Source organism: Chiloscyllium punctatum, chromosome 49, assembly GCF_047496795.1.
Source record: "Chiloscyllium punctatum isolate Juve2018m chromosome 49, sChiPun1.3, whole genome shotgun sequence".
Lineage (NCBI taxonomy): Eukaryota > Metazoa > Chordata > Chondrichthyes > Orectolobiformes > Hemiscylliidae > Chiloscyllium > Chiloscyllium punctatum.
This window is the reverse complement of record NC_092787.1, coordinates 26,492,435-26,509,862: the sequence shown is the minus strand read 5'-3', so window position 1 is coordinate 26,509,862 and position 17,428 is coordinate 26,492,435. Positions and strand designations below refer to the sequence as shown.

The 17,428-nt window shown below is 39.0% G+C and overlaps 1 protein-coding gene across 4 annotated transcripts in view; it reads right to left on the bottom strand.

Moving 5' to 3' along the window:
- The window catches only part of LOC140469446 (uncharacterized), a 66,426-nt gene that overhangs the window by 14,908 nt on the left and 34,090 nt on the right, over window positions 1–17,428 (bottom strand). For 3 of the 4 annotated variants that reach the window (XM_072565971.1, XM_072565968.1, XM_072565970.1), the window contains exons 7-11: window positions 16,525–16,586; window positions 15,408–15,587; window positions 13,547–13,671; window positions 10,713–10,800; window positions 4,883–4,996 (exon numbers count right to left, since the gene is read on the bottom strand). In XM_072565971.1, the coding sequence (XP_072422072.1) occupies window positions 4,883–4,996; window positions 10,713–10,800; window positions 13,547–13,671; window positions 15,408–15,587; window positions 16,525–16,586 (569 nt within the window). The remainder of the gene's footprint in view (window positions 1–4,882; window positions 4,997–10,712; window positions 10,801–13,546; window positions 13,672–15,407; window positions 15,588–16,524; window positions 16,587–17,428) is intronic. The other variant, XM_072565969.1, reaches the window with a different exon arrangement.

Genomic DNA, 17,428 nt, shown 5'->3' with positions numbered 1-17,428 from the left:
GAATTTTGTTATCCACAAAATCAGGAATTAAATATTGTGCATCCACTTTTAGAGAACAATTTTCTCCCTTAAATTTCTCAGTCTATACTTTTGGTAGAAACTGCTTAAATAAACTTGTCACAATGATATTACACCATTCCACAAGTGCAGCAATACTGTCGGAGCTCATCTGATTTTAATGTTTGAACTGTATTTATTCTAACGCAAGAAGTGGACAATGTAAGCAAGATCACACTTGTAAGAAAATGGTACTGGGGCTTCTCCATCAACTGCTACAGACTTTGCGATGATGATTGTCCATGATGGAGCCAGATATGGATGTCCAAAATTCTGATGCAGTGGCAATGACGGATGGCTGTCTCGCAACACTAGAGTTTTTATTTGGCTGTCAATCTTGATTGACTAGTTGCTGTATTTTACTCTAGAGAATATAAAGAGGAACCGTGATTATCCAAAGGACATGGGTGGGCAGTATTTCATTTGGTTAATCGAATTCCAGATAAGCTCATGCTGGATAACAGTTTAGCCAAGCATCAGGTCCTTGGGATCTTGCCAGATAATCGAATGCCAGATAATTGAGGTTCCTCTGTATATCCTGGGGCTAGAGTGCCAGGGTGAAGGGTGGAGGGTGAATGTTGATTAAAATCCAATATACTGCTCTGATGTGAGACTGGATATGAATTAATCAATCAGTCTCCAATTAATGGAAAATCTGATGTTATTCAGCCCACACTGGGCTATTTGGTACAAATGACCGAGTGGCATTGATGGTCACTCTAGTTAAGTGTGTGGACTGTATGGACTAGTGACCTCATTACTGCAAGGAGTCAACAAATAAAACAAGCAGGGGGAGGAAAAATTTGAAATCTAAAATATTCGCCCATCTCAAAAGTATAACCGATACAAAACATGTAATTCTCAGTAAATTCAGCAGAGAACAGTTTGATTCACTGAAATATACTAGACCACAAAATATTATTTTGATAAATATGGTTGTCAAGAATTTAAGAGCTGAACACAATTTCTGAAAAGAAGTCTTTAAATCTAAAATAGTAACCTTCACTTTGTTTCTCCACACAGGTTGCTTGACTAGCTGTGCATTATTCAGTATTTTCTCATTTAATTTCTTATTTGCAGAAATTTAGACACAAAAGATGAGAAGTTGGGAGCTCAGGGACAAAGGAAGGTCAGTGGGCTCAGGATAAAATGAGTGGGACTTAGAGCAGTGACAGATATAGACAGCGAGTACTAAATGAACTGAAATTTACACAGTTCAACGTACTGTGTGGCTAAGATGCAATTTTTTTTCCCAAACAGATAGTCAATAGGACAGCTTTTATCTGCCCTGATTAGTCATTCTTTCGGTGCCCTGACTGGCCATTCAATTCAGCACTCCCTGCCTCACAGTGCCAGGAACACTGGGTCGATTCCCACCTCGGGCAAATACGTGTGGAGTTTGCACATTCTCTCAGTGTCCATGTGGCTTTCCTCTGGGTCCTCCGGTTTCCTCCCACAGTCCAAAGATGTGCAGGTCAGGTGAATTGGCTATGCTAAATTCCCCATAGTGTTAGGTGCATTAGTCAAGGGTAAATATAGGGTAGGGGCATGTGTCTAGATGGGTTACTCTTTGGAGGGTCAGTGTGGACTTGGGCTGAAGGGCCTGTTTCCATACTGTAGGGAAACTAATCTAAATGGCTAAACATGGATTTCTGTGGATGCACTTGTAAAGTAAGTAACTCAGCACCTTTTTGACAGTCAAACCTGGAGATGACAGACACATGTATATGTTTTGGCAGCAGACAGGGTGAGGTGAAGCAGACATAGAATGTTAGGGAGGCAGCGTTTGTGATTGATAGGATACGTGACTGTAAACTGAGTGTGGTGTCAAACAGGTTGCCATAGTTGTGAACACATGGTTAACTACGAGACAGTAAGAAAGGAGGACTATCATCAACATACACGTTCAATTTGGTCCCACATTTTCAAATGTTGCTGCCCAGGAGTATGTAGATGAGGAATATATAGATAAGCAAGTCCATTTGCCTACCAATCAGTATCCTCTTCCAGTGTAACACAAACTGTGATTCCCTTTGAAATTTGGTATCCTTGCCCTGATCGGTGCAAGACAAAGGGTTTCGAAATCATGACTCTTTAACATTGCAATTGGAGGGGATATGCAGTGGACAACTAAATAATACTCAGCCTGAAGGGTCCATGAGTCATCTGCTTTAGAGAAAGCTTTGGTAAGTTTGCAGGGAAGACGATTGTGGCATTTAAAAAGCAATTGAACTTGTATTTAGTCGAATAAGATGGAGAGATAAATAGTGAGAGTAGAGGTATGCAATAAAATTAGAAACATAGAAAATAGGAGGAAGAGGAGGCCCTTTGAGCTTGCACTGTCATTCAATGGGATCATAGCTGTTCATCCAACTCAGTACCTGTTCCCTCTTCCTTCCAATACCCTTTGATCCCTTTAGCCCCAAAAACTATATCTAACTCCTTCTTGAAAACAATGTTTTGGCCTGAACCACTTTCTGTGGCAGAGAATTCTCCAGACTCACCATTCTTTGAATGAAGTCATTTCTCCTCATCTCAGTTTTAAATGGCTTACCCTGTATTCTCAGGCTGTGAACCCTGGTTTTGGACTGCCTGGTCACAGGAACTTCCTACCTGAGTTTAACCTGTCCCATACTGTTAAAATTTTATCGTTTTGGGAGGCAAAGAATTATGTTAGGTGAAAAGTATTTTTTTCACAGTTCGTGACTGTACAAGCTTGTCTTCTATAAATTGAAGCATTTCTAATTTAAAATAGGGAAGATTCAACTTTATGTGCCATTGCTCAATAACGGTTGAATGACTTGGTTCAAAAAACATTCCATTTCTATTTTCCAGAACAGAAACTTCAGTCACTATGAAGGCTGGCACTTAATCCTGCTTATCAAAAGACATAAAGGAGACTCAACAGAGTTCATACAGCTACCAAGCAGATTTAAAAACAAAGAACAAGGAGAATTCAGACAACTCAATAAATTGTTGTGGTGTGCAGTTCAGAGAAGATTCCCACAACTCATTCCAAGGATAAAGGGGTTCTCTTGTGAGGAAAGGGTGCACAGGTTGGGGCCTAGGTTCATTGGAACTTAGAATATTCAGCACTGATTCTAATTGAAACATCCAAGTCCCTGAGGGAGCCTGACAAGATGGATACAGAAAGCATGTTCTCCCCTTGTGGGACAGGCTGATGTTCTCCCCTTGTGGGACAGGCTGATCTCTGAGATACTCTTTCAAAATGAAGGGTCTTCCATTAAGATGTAGAGGAGGAGGTTTTTTTCTCTCTCTCTCTCTCTGAGTCATTAGTCTATGGAACTCTTTCTTTCATGGAGTGGAAAAGGCAGAGTCAGTGAATATATTTATGGCTGAGTTAGACTCTACTGACAGGAGTGGAAGACTCCACACGGAAGTAGAACGGAGTCCACAATCAGATTGGTCACCACATTATCAAAAGGCAAAGCAGGTTTTAGGACCAAATAGCCTAGATCTGCTCCTATTTTCAGGTGTATACTAAAAATCATTAATGAGAATTTGAGCAATAACACATTTCAAGACTTTCCAGCAAGTGAGTCAAGTTCAAAACCTATGAGCATAGGTGGTCAGGGTCCAAACAGTAGTATCCCTGTCTTGGAAATATGTGATGAGCAGGTTCAGTCCTCCATCACTCTAATTCACGCACTACGGTTGGAAATAATTGTATTACTAAGTTAATAAGATTTGCGTACATATTATTGGAGGGTGTTTCATATTGAGGGTACAATGTACATTCTACAATGTGTGCATTGTACAGTGAATGTGCTCACTTCAATCATGTCTCAGTTATTTTAGACTGTTATAATCACAAATAAGAGTGACCCAGAAGAAAGCACAGAAAAATCACAGAATTAATTTGAATGCTGAAGTGTTTGGCTTTTTTGATTTTCTTTTTGTGGAATGCAACTCTACCATTTTTCCTTATAGCTCTGGTGTCAGTAGAAAGGAACTCTGTTAATGTCTTATTCAAAGATGCACGTACTCCATCAGTATTACAGTGCAATGTGAGCATAGTGATATGGAGCTCAAACCCACAACCTTCTGAAATTAAGATAAAAGTAGGACTAGAAGCCAAGTTGGGAACTAAAGAATATGCCCAATGTGGAACATTAGTCAAATAATAACACCTTTTATACTTAAATAAAAATTTACGACTGAGTGGCAATTTACAACTATTTAAAAGTTAAAAGTCTTGGATGAATGCATCTCAAAACATTAAGAAGTGCACTCAATGTCCAACTCATCTCTGATCAGATGTAGGTAGCAGTCCGGTCATTACAAAATAGGATGGTCATTAAGTTCCATAAGCTTGCGATTCACCAACACCAATTTTAAACTTATCATCATAGTGTTCAAAACCCTTCAGCACCTCAATCTTCACAATCGCTGTGACCCGTCCAGTACTCCAACTATTAATCCTTGTTCCTCTCCAGTTCTAGTCTCAGTCGTTCCTGGACTTTCCTTCCACCACATTTGATGCTTGTGCCTGCAGACTAAAAGGGCCTAAGTTCTGGAACATTCTGTCAAAATATCTCAGTCCTTCCTCTTTTCATATACTTTCAGTTTATCTTGCATCTCTCCATATAGCTTAATGTTAAATTTTGTTTGATAATTGTCTTGTGAAGCACTTTTGATGTTTTCATTAAATGCAGTATGTTTTTGAAGACTATAGCCCGACAGTTCTCTCCTCAAGCATGAAAATGACTATTCAGAAGCAAAATGTTAACATGTGTCTAATTTTTTATTTCCCCTGTATTCCACTATGGAAACAAGTGAAAAGCCTAGAAAAAGCACAGTGTACCTCTTCCACTTTCTGCTTGTGCTCTGGCGACTTCATGTGCTCCACAAACTTGCGGGGGGTTTTGAAGTGTCGGCTGCAGACAGTGCAGAAAGGCCGCAGCGAGTACTTAGCAAGCTGGTGAGAAACAAAGAACAGAAATGACACAGCTACAGGAAGGGGAGGGATAGGGCCAGCAATCTCCAATAGGCCCACCCTCAAAAAAAAAGAGCCAGCTGAACCTAACTTACAGCACAGAGATGGGACATTGAAACAGCTGCATTTTTCAAACATAGTGTAGGATTCAGGCTGGGGATGGGGCTCTTGTGTTCAAGTGTTCAAGTCCCACCTATTCAAGAAGGTGTGTAATAACATCACTGAACAGGTTGATTAGAAAATATCTTCAAGCTGGAGATGCACTTATCTCTTCTGTTAGTGAGAAGATAGATGGCAGGATATGTTAATATGGTGTTGACAGCACTGGGCCAGGAGCCCAGAGGTGTTAAGCACAAATCTTTCTGTGACAAATCGTAAACCCAAACTTGAGGTCATGTTTCTGGTGCCTATCCAGAATGACAACCAGACATAAAGAATCTAATGACACATCTTTGGCATGGCTCACTGATATCACTCAGGGAAGGGAGTCCACTCAACCCTTCTCTGTTTAGGCCTGCACAGGACTCCAGTGCCATGTGACATGGTTTTAACTGCCCACAATGCATGACTCACTCCTCTTAAATTATAGAGTAAGTTTCTCAATTTTAAACATCAGTTGTTAGATAAGAAAAACAGCAGTCAAGACAATAAACGCACACTATTCCAAGATGACTAATTGAAAACCGGTTGGGGTGTATGGGTCAGCACCTAAATTAATGTTGTATTAATAGTCTCATTATTTTTGGTCTGCCTTTCGAATTACAGAAACTGTTATCAAATACTTCTCATGTTTTTCTCTACTACTACGATTTTCTATGACTACATATAAAGATACAGCTCAGAATGTAGTCATTTAGCCCATCACCCTTGTCCTGATTCTTTGGAAAAGCTATCCAATTAGTTCCACATACATAATACTACAATTTTGTCTTCTTGAAACACAGGTCTATTCTCTGTGGGAAGTTATTACTTGACTGTACATCTTTTGGTGAATGATGTACACTCAAATTTCCAGATAAAATCCAAGCGCTTCCTTTAAAAGGGAGCTATATTTGAGTAAATGAAATATTTATCTAATTTTCTAAAGGGCATTCCAAAAAAAAAACACACTGACGCATGTATCCTTAAAGACAGCTTGCTATTTCCTACGATAGTATTGACAAAACAGGTGATATCTTGTTGTTGCAGCAGCATTTGGGAGTTGCTGCACATCAAGGTGAATATATCTGCACAAAGTGTTTGCAACTCAAAACACTGTGGCTCTAAGTTGAGGTGCTGGTGTTCTAGCCATAGGCACGCCCCCACAACAAGGAAGAGAATAGTTAGACACTTAATGCCAGGTGGCGGTCACACTCTTCAGATTAGGCCTTTTCAATTTGTTCTGTAATCAGAGACAGGAATGTGTAGCTGCAGTGTCGGCAGATACGAGAAATGGACATAGCATTTGAGGAACCTTGGCCCCTGCAAGTGCCCGACAGTTACAAGGTCCCTGCAAGCTTGATGGACAAGAGTGGGAAACTCAGTGAGAATGAACAAACCTACTGTAATACAGGAAGTTATGCAAGTGGTGAGGGAGGAAATAGGAATATAGTAGTGGTAGGAAACATAGAACTAGGAGGATAGATACAGCTCTCTGCAGCTGTGGGCATGAATCACAAAAATGTATGCTAACTTGATGCTAACATTATCTCCTCAGAGTTGTATAGGAACCTGGAGCAGGAGGACAGAGATGCAGTTGTCATTTTCCAGATTGGCACCAATGACACTGACAGGACTAGAAAGGAGGTTTTGCTGACAATTTTTTTTAAATGGATTTAAGATGAAAAGGAGAACTCCCAAGGTAATAAACTTGGGATTACTGCCTGAGCCACAGGAAACCTTGTTTATATTAAGGAATTAAATGAATAGCTCAAAGATTGGTATAGAAGGGCTTCAATTCTTTGGGCACTGGCACCAGTACTGGGTAGAAGGAAGCTGTTCCTCTGGGAGGAGTTTCACTTGAACAGAGCAGTAATCTTCCAAGCATTCTTAAAGTCCCAGAGGATTAGAAAACTACCAATGTAGCACCCTCGTTCAAAAAGGGGAAGAGACAACAAAAAAAAACTATAAACTAGTTCGGTTTTACATATTAAAAGTTAGAGCCTACATTAAAGAATGTAATAGCAGAGCATTAAGAAATACATAATATAATCAAACAGAGTCAGCATGGCATCATGTGGGTGAAATCATGTTGGAGGAGATAACAAGCAGAATATATTTGGGGAAACTAGCAAACATAATATATTTGGACTTCCAAAATGTATTTGATAAGGTATCGCACATCACACGTTAGGCTACTTAATATGATGACATTCAATGTTGTGGGGGTAGTATGTTAGCATGGAGAGGGGACTGGCTAACTAATAGAAGCAGAGAATGAAATAAAGGCTTTTTTTCAGGATGGCAAACCATAATTAGTGAAGCATCACAGGGATCAATGCTGTGGCCACAGTTATTTACAATATATACTAATGATTTTAATGAAGAAAGTGAATGTAGGGCAGCCAAGTTTGCATATGACACAAAAATTAGTGGAAAGCAAGTGGCCAAGATGACACAAAGAGTCTACAGAGGGATATGGACAGGACTGGGCAAAGATTTGGCAGATAGAATAGAACGTGGGTAAATATGAGCTGATTATGAGTTAGATGGAGAAAGACTGCAGAAAGCTGCAGCACAGAGGCAGGAAAGTGGAATTAAGAATTAACAGGTCAACCAGATTCAAGAGGCTGAATGGTCTACTTGTGCAGTTATGTCTTAGGGTTTTAGTTGGTAGTGATTATTGTCATATCAATTGGTGATGGCAACAACTCATATGCTGGTGGAATCTTCCTGTACGGAGGCAATGGTACTAGAGATGGTAAGGCAACCTAATTAGGTGGGATGCCTCTTGTTTTCTCACATCATTCAACGTGTAACTGTCGCCCACCTAAAACACTAGTTCTCTGGATATTGAATTCCTCCAAACAGCATCCACAGCTTTCATACAGCCCCTGACCAATGACTGACCAACAGCTCTTGCTGGATAGGATTTATGCTTCCAGGATTTGATTCCTGAAAAAGGTCCAGCAATGCCTCCAAACTGCTTGACTGGCAGAAGATATAGCAGGGCCTTATTCTGCAACATCCAATAGACTAACATTTTCGGAAAGTAAGAGAGATATCTCAGCCACTGCATTAATAAATTGCCTTCACAGTAGCAAAATGCTCTTGGAGTTAGGAACCAAGTAAAGGTGAAACAAGATAAGTGGTTATCCATGAGGTTGAAGAGATAGGTAAAAATAAAATACTGTGGATGCTGGAACTAAAAGTAAAACATTTTGAAAATACTTTGCAGGACAGACAGCATCTTTGCACACACAGAACTATTTTAGTTCCACCTTCCGTAACTTAAACTAATGCAAAGTAGTTCATTTTTAAGCAATGTTGCAGTTTTAAAATTCCCATTTTTATTTTCAATTCCCTCCATCGCCTCTCCACTCCTTGGTTCTAATATCCCCAGACCCTAAACCCTCTGGAATCTCAAAGTTCCTAAATTCTGTATTTTTATGGATTCCTGGATTTTATTTATTCTACCACTGGCAGCCATTCCTTCAAATGCAGAGACTTAAGGTCGGGAACCCCTTCCCTGAAGCTGTCCATCTCTGCAATCATCATGTTTAATAACACTCCTGATGACACATTCCAATGCTTTACCAAATCAAGGCATTCTATAAATGCAAGGTGCTATTATTTTTCTTGCCTTATATAATTCATCAAGGATTGCACATGAATAGTAGGTGGTCAAGTTCCCCAAAACAGACAGATAAATCCAAGCAATAAGCAACTTTGGGTATGCTCTCATGGCCCTCTGCTCTCACTGCAGAATAAGATGCCACTTGAACACAGTTTTCAATTCAGGGTTATGTCTTGGAGTTTTCACTTACCATATGCACAATGCAGCTACGTAAGTGCTAGATATGAACTCTACCATTCCCTATTGAGCGAGTATTCAACAATGAGCAGCATTTATGGTTACCATTCACATCATATATCTAGAACTTACAATTACCTGCCTCAATGGCAGCTGTTATTACATTCTCATTTAATAATCATTTTTTTCTTCCATGTGGGCACAGTGACAGGAACGCCTGGGACCAAGCCATCAACAACATTTGGAGCTCACCTGAACTTTTGGAAAAACCTACAAAACCCCACTGCATTAAAGCACAAATATACAATAAAATGCAGGAGGAACGTGCCCGCTGAATTTTATATAGTGCATTAATAATGGAGCATATTATAGCGCCACATACTACATCTCTACTCCTATATGGCACATTAATGTGAAGTTGATGCTCCCACAATATACAATGGGCAGTGGTTATGTCAAGAATCAACAAGAACGTTGTGAATCTACACTGAATATATTATTTAAAAAGCTGAATACAATGCAACTGGCTTTACTTAAACTCCAGTAACAGCTTAGTACCGACTGTAATGTCACACAACATGGGGGAATTGGGGTGTAGGTGAGGGAGGAATTAGAAATCCTTCAGTATACAGTAAGTAATTGAATGCTAATAAAGTTCTTTGACCTCTTCTTGTATCCAGTGCAACTTAACACCATTTTCAAATTTCCTTTCTAAATGGCTTAGTTCTGACATCAAGATTCTGTCCCCCTATTCTGGATTTGTTCCACTACATGTAGTAGTTTCTTTATTTCCCTTAAAAAAAATCCATTCATACAAATTAAGCAAGCATAACTGTTTCTGAAATAAATGGAACGCTTCAAGATAACCAGCAACAATGATAATCATGTTGATGCAAATCATTAGTTATGTTTTTCTTGGCCAATATAAGTGACTGCCTGTTTTAAGTGTAGGTATCTTAAAATGGTAGTCTGTATTCTCAAGTGACACTATTCAAATGCGACTTTGACACTATGTTGACTTTTACATATTTAAATTTTCTGTTGGAGGCTGTGCGCTCAGGTACTGTTTTATCCCTCTGCCTGTATACTGTATTGCTACTGTTAAGATTGCAAATTTTCCAAAACATTCAACACTTACTCCACTGCTTGTAGAGACTGAAGGACCTCTCTACTCAAGGAATGAAAGACATAGTTGAAACACACAGCAGAAAGTAACAGGAGGAATACAATAAGCCAATAAAAGCACCCAAAAAGGAGATGAGGAGATTTTTAAAATCAAAAATCTAAAGATGCAAGCTACTCAGCCACATGGATCATTACAGACACCGATTACATCGGTTTTTCAATCAGCCTATTCTGCATTTTGGCTAAAAGTTTCACTTTTAGCATGAAGGGCATAGTGTCAAACATCATGTGCACCTCCAAGAAATATTACCAAACCCGACATAAACTGCAGATCACAAGTATAAACATTTATTCAATGTGCATATGTTTTTCAGCAAAAATGCTATTCATTTAAAAGTTGGTTCCCTTTACACGTGCTAACAATAATTTACTGTTTATAGACATAGAAAAGTACAATTGCACACAGGGAAAACAGCAAATGCTAAAAATGCAAAGCAGTCTAGACAGCGCCTGAAAGACAATTCAATGGTTCGAAAGGGGTTGATCTCTAATCAAATGGCAAGTTAGATTTCTCTTTCAGACATGAGTCTAGCAATTTTTAGAGAAATGTTTTCTGTCTACCTTGTGTCTCGGTGTCCTGCGATGCTCAATGACATTCCCTCGGAAATGGGCCTGACAGGTGCTGCACCATCTGGGCCGTTTCTTGTCACTGTAAGACAATCAATGGTTATTTAGAACTGGCCTTGGATTTAACCATGTCTCACCACCTCCCCGCATATTTCATCGAAAAGGTTTTTGGCCTTCACTTCACCATCATATAGATAAGAATTTAGCTGCATAACCCGGTTCATAACACTTAGGAAACTGGAGATTAGGTAGTTTCTGCTTAAGTTTTGACTTAAACTCAAATAATGACTGATCAGGTGTCAACCTTTGTTTATCTGACTTTGTTCCATATCCAGCAATACCTTTGCCCAAGAACATCAACCTGGTGTGTGTGTGTGTATACATATATAGAGATACTTAAAGTGTGCGTGAGAGAATTTCACATTTCTACACCATTTTCAAATTTCCTTTCTAAATGGCTTAGTTCTGACATCAAGATTCTGTCCCTCTATTCTGGATTTGCTCCACTACATGTAGTAGTTTCTTTCTTTCCCTGAAAAAAAATCCATTCATACAAATTAAGAGAAGCAGGTCATTTGGCGTTTCAAGCTTGATCCACCATTCAATAAGATCATGACTAATCAGCTTGTGTTCCAAATTCCACATTCCCATCTATGTATGAGAACACTTCATTCCCTTCCCAAACAAAGATCTATTTCCACCTTCGAAATTTTCAACAATCCCACATCTACCATATCTGAAGCCGAAAGTTCCAGTCTCACAACCTTCCAAGAAAGAAAAGTTCCTTCAGTATTGTCCTAAACGGGCAACCCCCTAATTTTAAAACTCTTGTCCACTGCTTTTGGACATTCAAAATACCATATTCAGATCATCCCTCATTGTTCTATACTCAAGTTGTACAATCTGCCCTGATAATGAACCTTTATAAGCCAGAGTATAACTCTCCAATTCAAAACAACACCAGGGACAGGGTGACCTCCCGCAACTGCGGAGTCGTTTTCCGTAGTTTCAATTATCCGCGGTTCGAACATTATAGGGAACCTTCCGGAACCAGGGACCAGGAGGCTGCCAGGATGGTACATTTCCCATCGAAATGAATGGGTTTGCCCCTAACTGTGGTAGGTTGTGGAACGTATCTCATGGGTGCTGGGGACTACTGTACTTTAAACCACACAACAGTTTAATATTATCAATTTTGTAATTAGGGTGTGCCTGGGTATAAAAGTGAAAAGAATTAGGATGCCTCCCACCTCTCTGTGCTTAACTACTTTGCCATGATGTACAAAACCAATACTGGTATGTAACAATGGCACACAAGATATAAAGCTCGATAAATCAATTAATCCTAACTACTTTAGGCACTTTCCCAATACCTTGGTGAATGAAGTCAGTTAATGGGTGATTCATACAAACCAGGAAGGTTCTATCCTTAACTTGTGTGGAGTTAGCCATTCTCAGTGTGAGCCAAGGCATTACATATCCTAGCTGGGGTGATTAGAATCAAAGCCTCTCTAAACCCATATCATTGTTGATTAGTGATGCTTCTCACAGCTAAATAGCCTACTGTTTCTATATCCTTTAAGGCAGAAAAGCACCACCCAACACTAAGGCCACATGCAACTTGTTTGAACAAAAATTAGATCATAAATCTGCAACATTAGCATCTTTGAAAGCAGCTCACTAGGATAGCACAAAGTTTGTAGGAACAAAGTCGAAATTTGAAAATCCATGGCCCTTTAATTACTTCATCTCGAGTTGCTGCTGTCATTAGATCTTAAAAATTGTAATTTAGGCTTGATCCTAATGAGCAATAGCACCAACATCAACAACAGTTTTTACCAGAACGCCAAGGTGCACAAAACCAGTGAATATGAAAAAATGTACAAACGCAAGTAGAGGGAGGTCACTGGGATTTAATTACATGGAGGCTCCAGGTATTAGAATTTATGGAGCAATCATTGAAGAGATCATGCAAAAGATTAAAAATAGATGGCACCACATTTAAGGATGCATAATTGCCAGGATCCATGAGAGAGTGCATGAGAAAGGATGTCTTTTGTCTTAATAACTACACAAGTTAAATTACATATAGAAACAAGGTTACTCCACACTGAGTACTACAGTACTTCTGGTTTCCAAATTACAGGACACAGTGGCATCAAAAGAGGTACAAAACAAATGACTATCATAAGACAGATAAGAATAATATGGTAATACTTATGAACAAAGATTAAACAAGGTGGTGCTCTTTTCTGTAGAAGAGAGAAAGTTGCGAGGGAACCTCACAGAGACCTTCAAGTTTATAAAAATAAATTTGATGGCATACATGTAGAGAAAACATCTCTACTTGCAAGGATGAGTAAACATAGGCGCTACGAATACAAACTAGTAATTAATCCAATAGGGAATTCAGAAGGAACTTCCTTACCCATAAAATGAAAATCAGCACCGCAAGTAAATGAGGTGAATAATCTGGATATACTCAAGGGAAAACTAAACAAACACAATAGGAAGAAAGGAGAACGGTTAACTGATTTGGCTCAGTGACAAATGCTGTGAAGAAGTTTATGAGGAAGAGCATGAAATTTGCTTGGACCCCGAAGGGCTTTTGCCCGAAACGTCGATTTCGCTGCTCGTTGGATGCTGCCTGAACTGCTGTGCTCTTCCAGCACCACTAATCCAGTATTTGGTTTTCAGCATCTGCAGTCATTGTTTTTACCTTTTGGGCCAAAAGGCCTGCTTTCGTGCTGTGAATTCTTTGTTTCTAATTTGTGGAATTCTTTAGAAGCATTTGCTCTGAATTTCCAAAGTCTGATATTTTCACGTACCTTTCCCTGCCTCTTCCAATTCCATCTGATTTGGGAATCATTGTGGCCAGACAAGCATTACTCATTTGCTGAATCTCCAGGAGTCGCTGATGATGACGAGTTCCATTCATGTGTTTTTGAAAATTCTTCAAATAAATTGAAAATATAGAATTACGAAAGAGAAACTTAGACATTAACAACTTCAAATGCAAACATTAAGAATTTAATCTCTGGCTATATTGGACTCGATGAAAATTATAATAAGGCTTTTCTCAAAACAGATTTATACTAATTACTTCAACAGCCAGCATTTTAATGTAAACGCTTAGAACAAAGCTGACATGATTAGGCAATGGGTTTCTTTCTGTTCTGTTAAAAACTCTGACTTTTCAGACAGCATACTCCTCAGAATGAATGGGTTCCTTGCAAAATGATACATTTTCTGTGCAATTTACAGTTATTAATGTCCTATGCAATATGATGCATAGAACAATGCAACCATTGAGCTGTGTGTATTTGCCCCCAAGCCATTCCATATGCTCGGGTTTGTCCAATCACTTTGGCTAAAAGGGTTCAATGATTGTGTAGCTCATTGCATTGGTTTCAAACCACCATTATAATTATAGCAACCTGTTTGGTCTCCTTTTGCATGGAGATGCAATGCCCGTTAATGGCACAAATATCATGATTCTATTCCTTGCAAAACCCCATCCAGACAATCGGATACTTTATCAGAATGTGATATAGCGCTGACATTTTGTCATATTGCATTAGCTGACTGTGAACAGATGTCCTCTTGGAATAATGCGATATATTCAAATTCTACTGTCAGATCAGTGCTTGCTATTTGCATTCAAACCGCCTCTCAAAATGCCAATGTCTTACTTGCCCTGTTTGGCTCACAGTAACATGTGAACTCTTTATTTTGACCTTGCTCACGTCAGGTAGACATTATTGTCAGTGCATACAACTGTCAGTGCAGTCAGCTGCACAGCCCTAGCCATTTTTCAGAGATAACCCGACTTCAGTTACGACACAAGTGTTCATTCTTTGAATAATTCCCAGGGAGTGCATCTTACAATATGGTACCAAAACTCCTAAATTTTACTAGTTTAACTGCTTTTACATTCAGAAGACTGCTGAAGATCTGGAGAATTAAATGAAGTTTAGTACGATATCACTAATGCAAGGCTTTAGAATAATTACTTCCATTAGGGTATTGATAACAAAACAGCAGAACTTTACATGATGCAAGAAACAAAAGGAAAAGTTGGATTTTTTGAAAGGAATTTAAAATGACACAGGAATTGGCAAAACTTATATAATTAACTGGATTGCACTTTACAAAAACTAACAGAACTAATGTTTAAATGGTTCCTTCTGTGTTGTAATCGGTTTTATATACTATTCTGCTCGATGGTTATCAGCATATCCAGATTAGATATTGCATCTGCACTTTGCACAAGAGTGCTTTTTTTCAAATCAACATTGATAGTTTTGCTCTCCAGAGACAGACAGCTTTGCACTAGTTGTGGGGGTATACCAGCACTCACTGTGGATGAACAAGTGTGAGATCACGCATTTTCCATTCTACTGGCCATTTATTCAGAAAATGGAAACTTTCTTTCTGAAGAACGCCTATTTGAAATGATGCAACTTCCATCACAAACATTGATCACATTTTCAAAAAAAAAAGTCAGAAAGCTCTACTTGCAAACTGTGAAGAAAAAAAAACTTATTTGCTCCACTGTTCATACACATACAGCACAAATATAAAACATTTCACTGGCTAATTGAGTAAATGGAGGTTAGAAAAGCAAATTTACCATGTTGACTCTTTTCAGTGATATCGCTCAGTTACAAGTCACTGATGATCTCTTACCTTCTGATTGTAACAGTTAGCATTGCAGATATAACAGATGAACTTGGTAGGTATAGAATCCATCTCCTCAGTTGAGTCCTCACTACCCTTGGTCACAGAGTCTGGTGCAGATGTACTGATTGCCCGACTCTCACTGCTCTGCTGAATTGTCACTTTCAGTGTACTCATGGTGCTCAGCATCTGGAAGGCATAAATTTTCATTTGTTTACTCAACATATCAAGAAATTGAGGGAGGAGTTGTCACCAGTGTGTAGGTGTCAGGATTGAATGTGGGATAGTGATCACAAGGAATAGAAGGGAAAGGAACAGTTTAAGAAAACCATGCTTGGTTTGTCTGCTGACCATCTTGAACAATGATAACCCCACACACAAGAATAATGAAGCACCTAGCACCTGTCTGTGGCATCCTGCCTTTCAGACCTGGTTTCCAATTGACTCCAAGTTGACACAATGCAATATTTCTCCACCTCCTGATGCTGCCTGGCTTGCTGTGTTCTTCCAACCTCTTGCTTGTCAACATTATATCTCTGCAAGCAACTCACATTCAATAATGGTCCGAGCAATATTTCCCATGCTGCTGAGCCTTCGTTATGCCCTGGACTGAAGATTTCTTAACAATTTCCATCAACACTTCTTCAATTGTGGTGATGTGTCCCAAGTATCATCATTTCTCAGGAACTCAAAAGCTCCTTATCACCCTCATTCAGTCTTGTTTTCTATTTACAGTCTTTTGGAATCCATGTTAGCTGTCATTACTCTTGCTTGCTTTTTAATCAAGTGGTTTCCTGTTCACTTTACTGGGATTTTTCAACATAAAAGGGCATATTTTTCATATAACATTCTAGAACAGCCTTCAAAATGAAGAAACACCCTCAAGAATGTAAGCAGGCGGTACTATAGTAAGCTTTGACTAAAATTCAAGACCTGCTAACCAAGTTCCATGTTGAGTTAATCAAGCTAGATTTTAGTCGATCTTCATTTAACAGATCAGCTGAGATGACTTCTATCAGAGAATAGTGTAAAAGATGCACATCTTCACAGGCAGCTTTGGCTTCCATTGAAACATCATACTCATCGCATTCATTAAGAAATCGCATTCATTGAGAAATATTCTCACCTCTGTGTTAGCTGCACTGTGCTCCAAATTCTGATCTCCACTGCCTTCACATTCACTGGTTTCTGTGAACAGATTATTTTAAAGAATGAACCTGTCACCAAAGCAACAGAGTTTTATAAACAAAAGCCTTATTTAAAAGCATCTGACCTTGCCAGAAAACTGGTCACTGGAGATAACATGGCACATCTTCCCAATAAAAAAAAAGTTTCTAATGAGCAAGCCTGGGAACTATAAGGAAAGATTTACAATTCCTGTGACCTCGTACGTGAAGCAGGCAAAGCAGAGAACAGTAGCCTACATCTGGGTATGGGTGTTGAAAAAGCTTAACACAACTCCAAACCAGGTGATGAAGGATCTGAGGTGATTTAATCAGAACCTGAGTTTTATTCCATTAAAGTAGCTCCAGGATTCACTAGATCATAAAAATGTAAACCCAGCAGCAAGGCTGGGAAGTGAAATATTAGCTAAATGAGAATGCTAAAATTCATAATATTCAGAAACTCACAAGCTAAAATAAATCTCCAAGATGCTCAGTTTAATAGAGACCAACTTTTATATTTGTCTGCATAACAGTGACTGATTTTTGAATGTGTTTAGAAGCACTTGGAAATGTCTTAAAGGCTTGATACTCCATTATTGCCGGGCTGTTTCTCGCACTGTTTCCCACTTGGCACTTAATCACAAGAACGTTAGAAGGAGTAGACCTTACACAGTCCCATGAGACTGCTCCACCATTCATCACAATTTTGGTTGATCCTTTTCTTCAGATCCACTTTTCTGCCTCTCCCCACATCCCTGATTTTCTGATCAAACATCGTTAAATATATTAGGTGACAGTGCACCTGTAATCCTTTGGGGTAGATAATTTCAAAGATCCACAAACTTCTGAATTAAGAAATTTCTC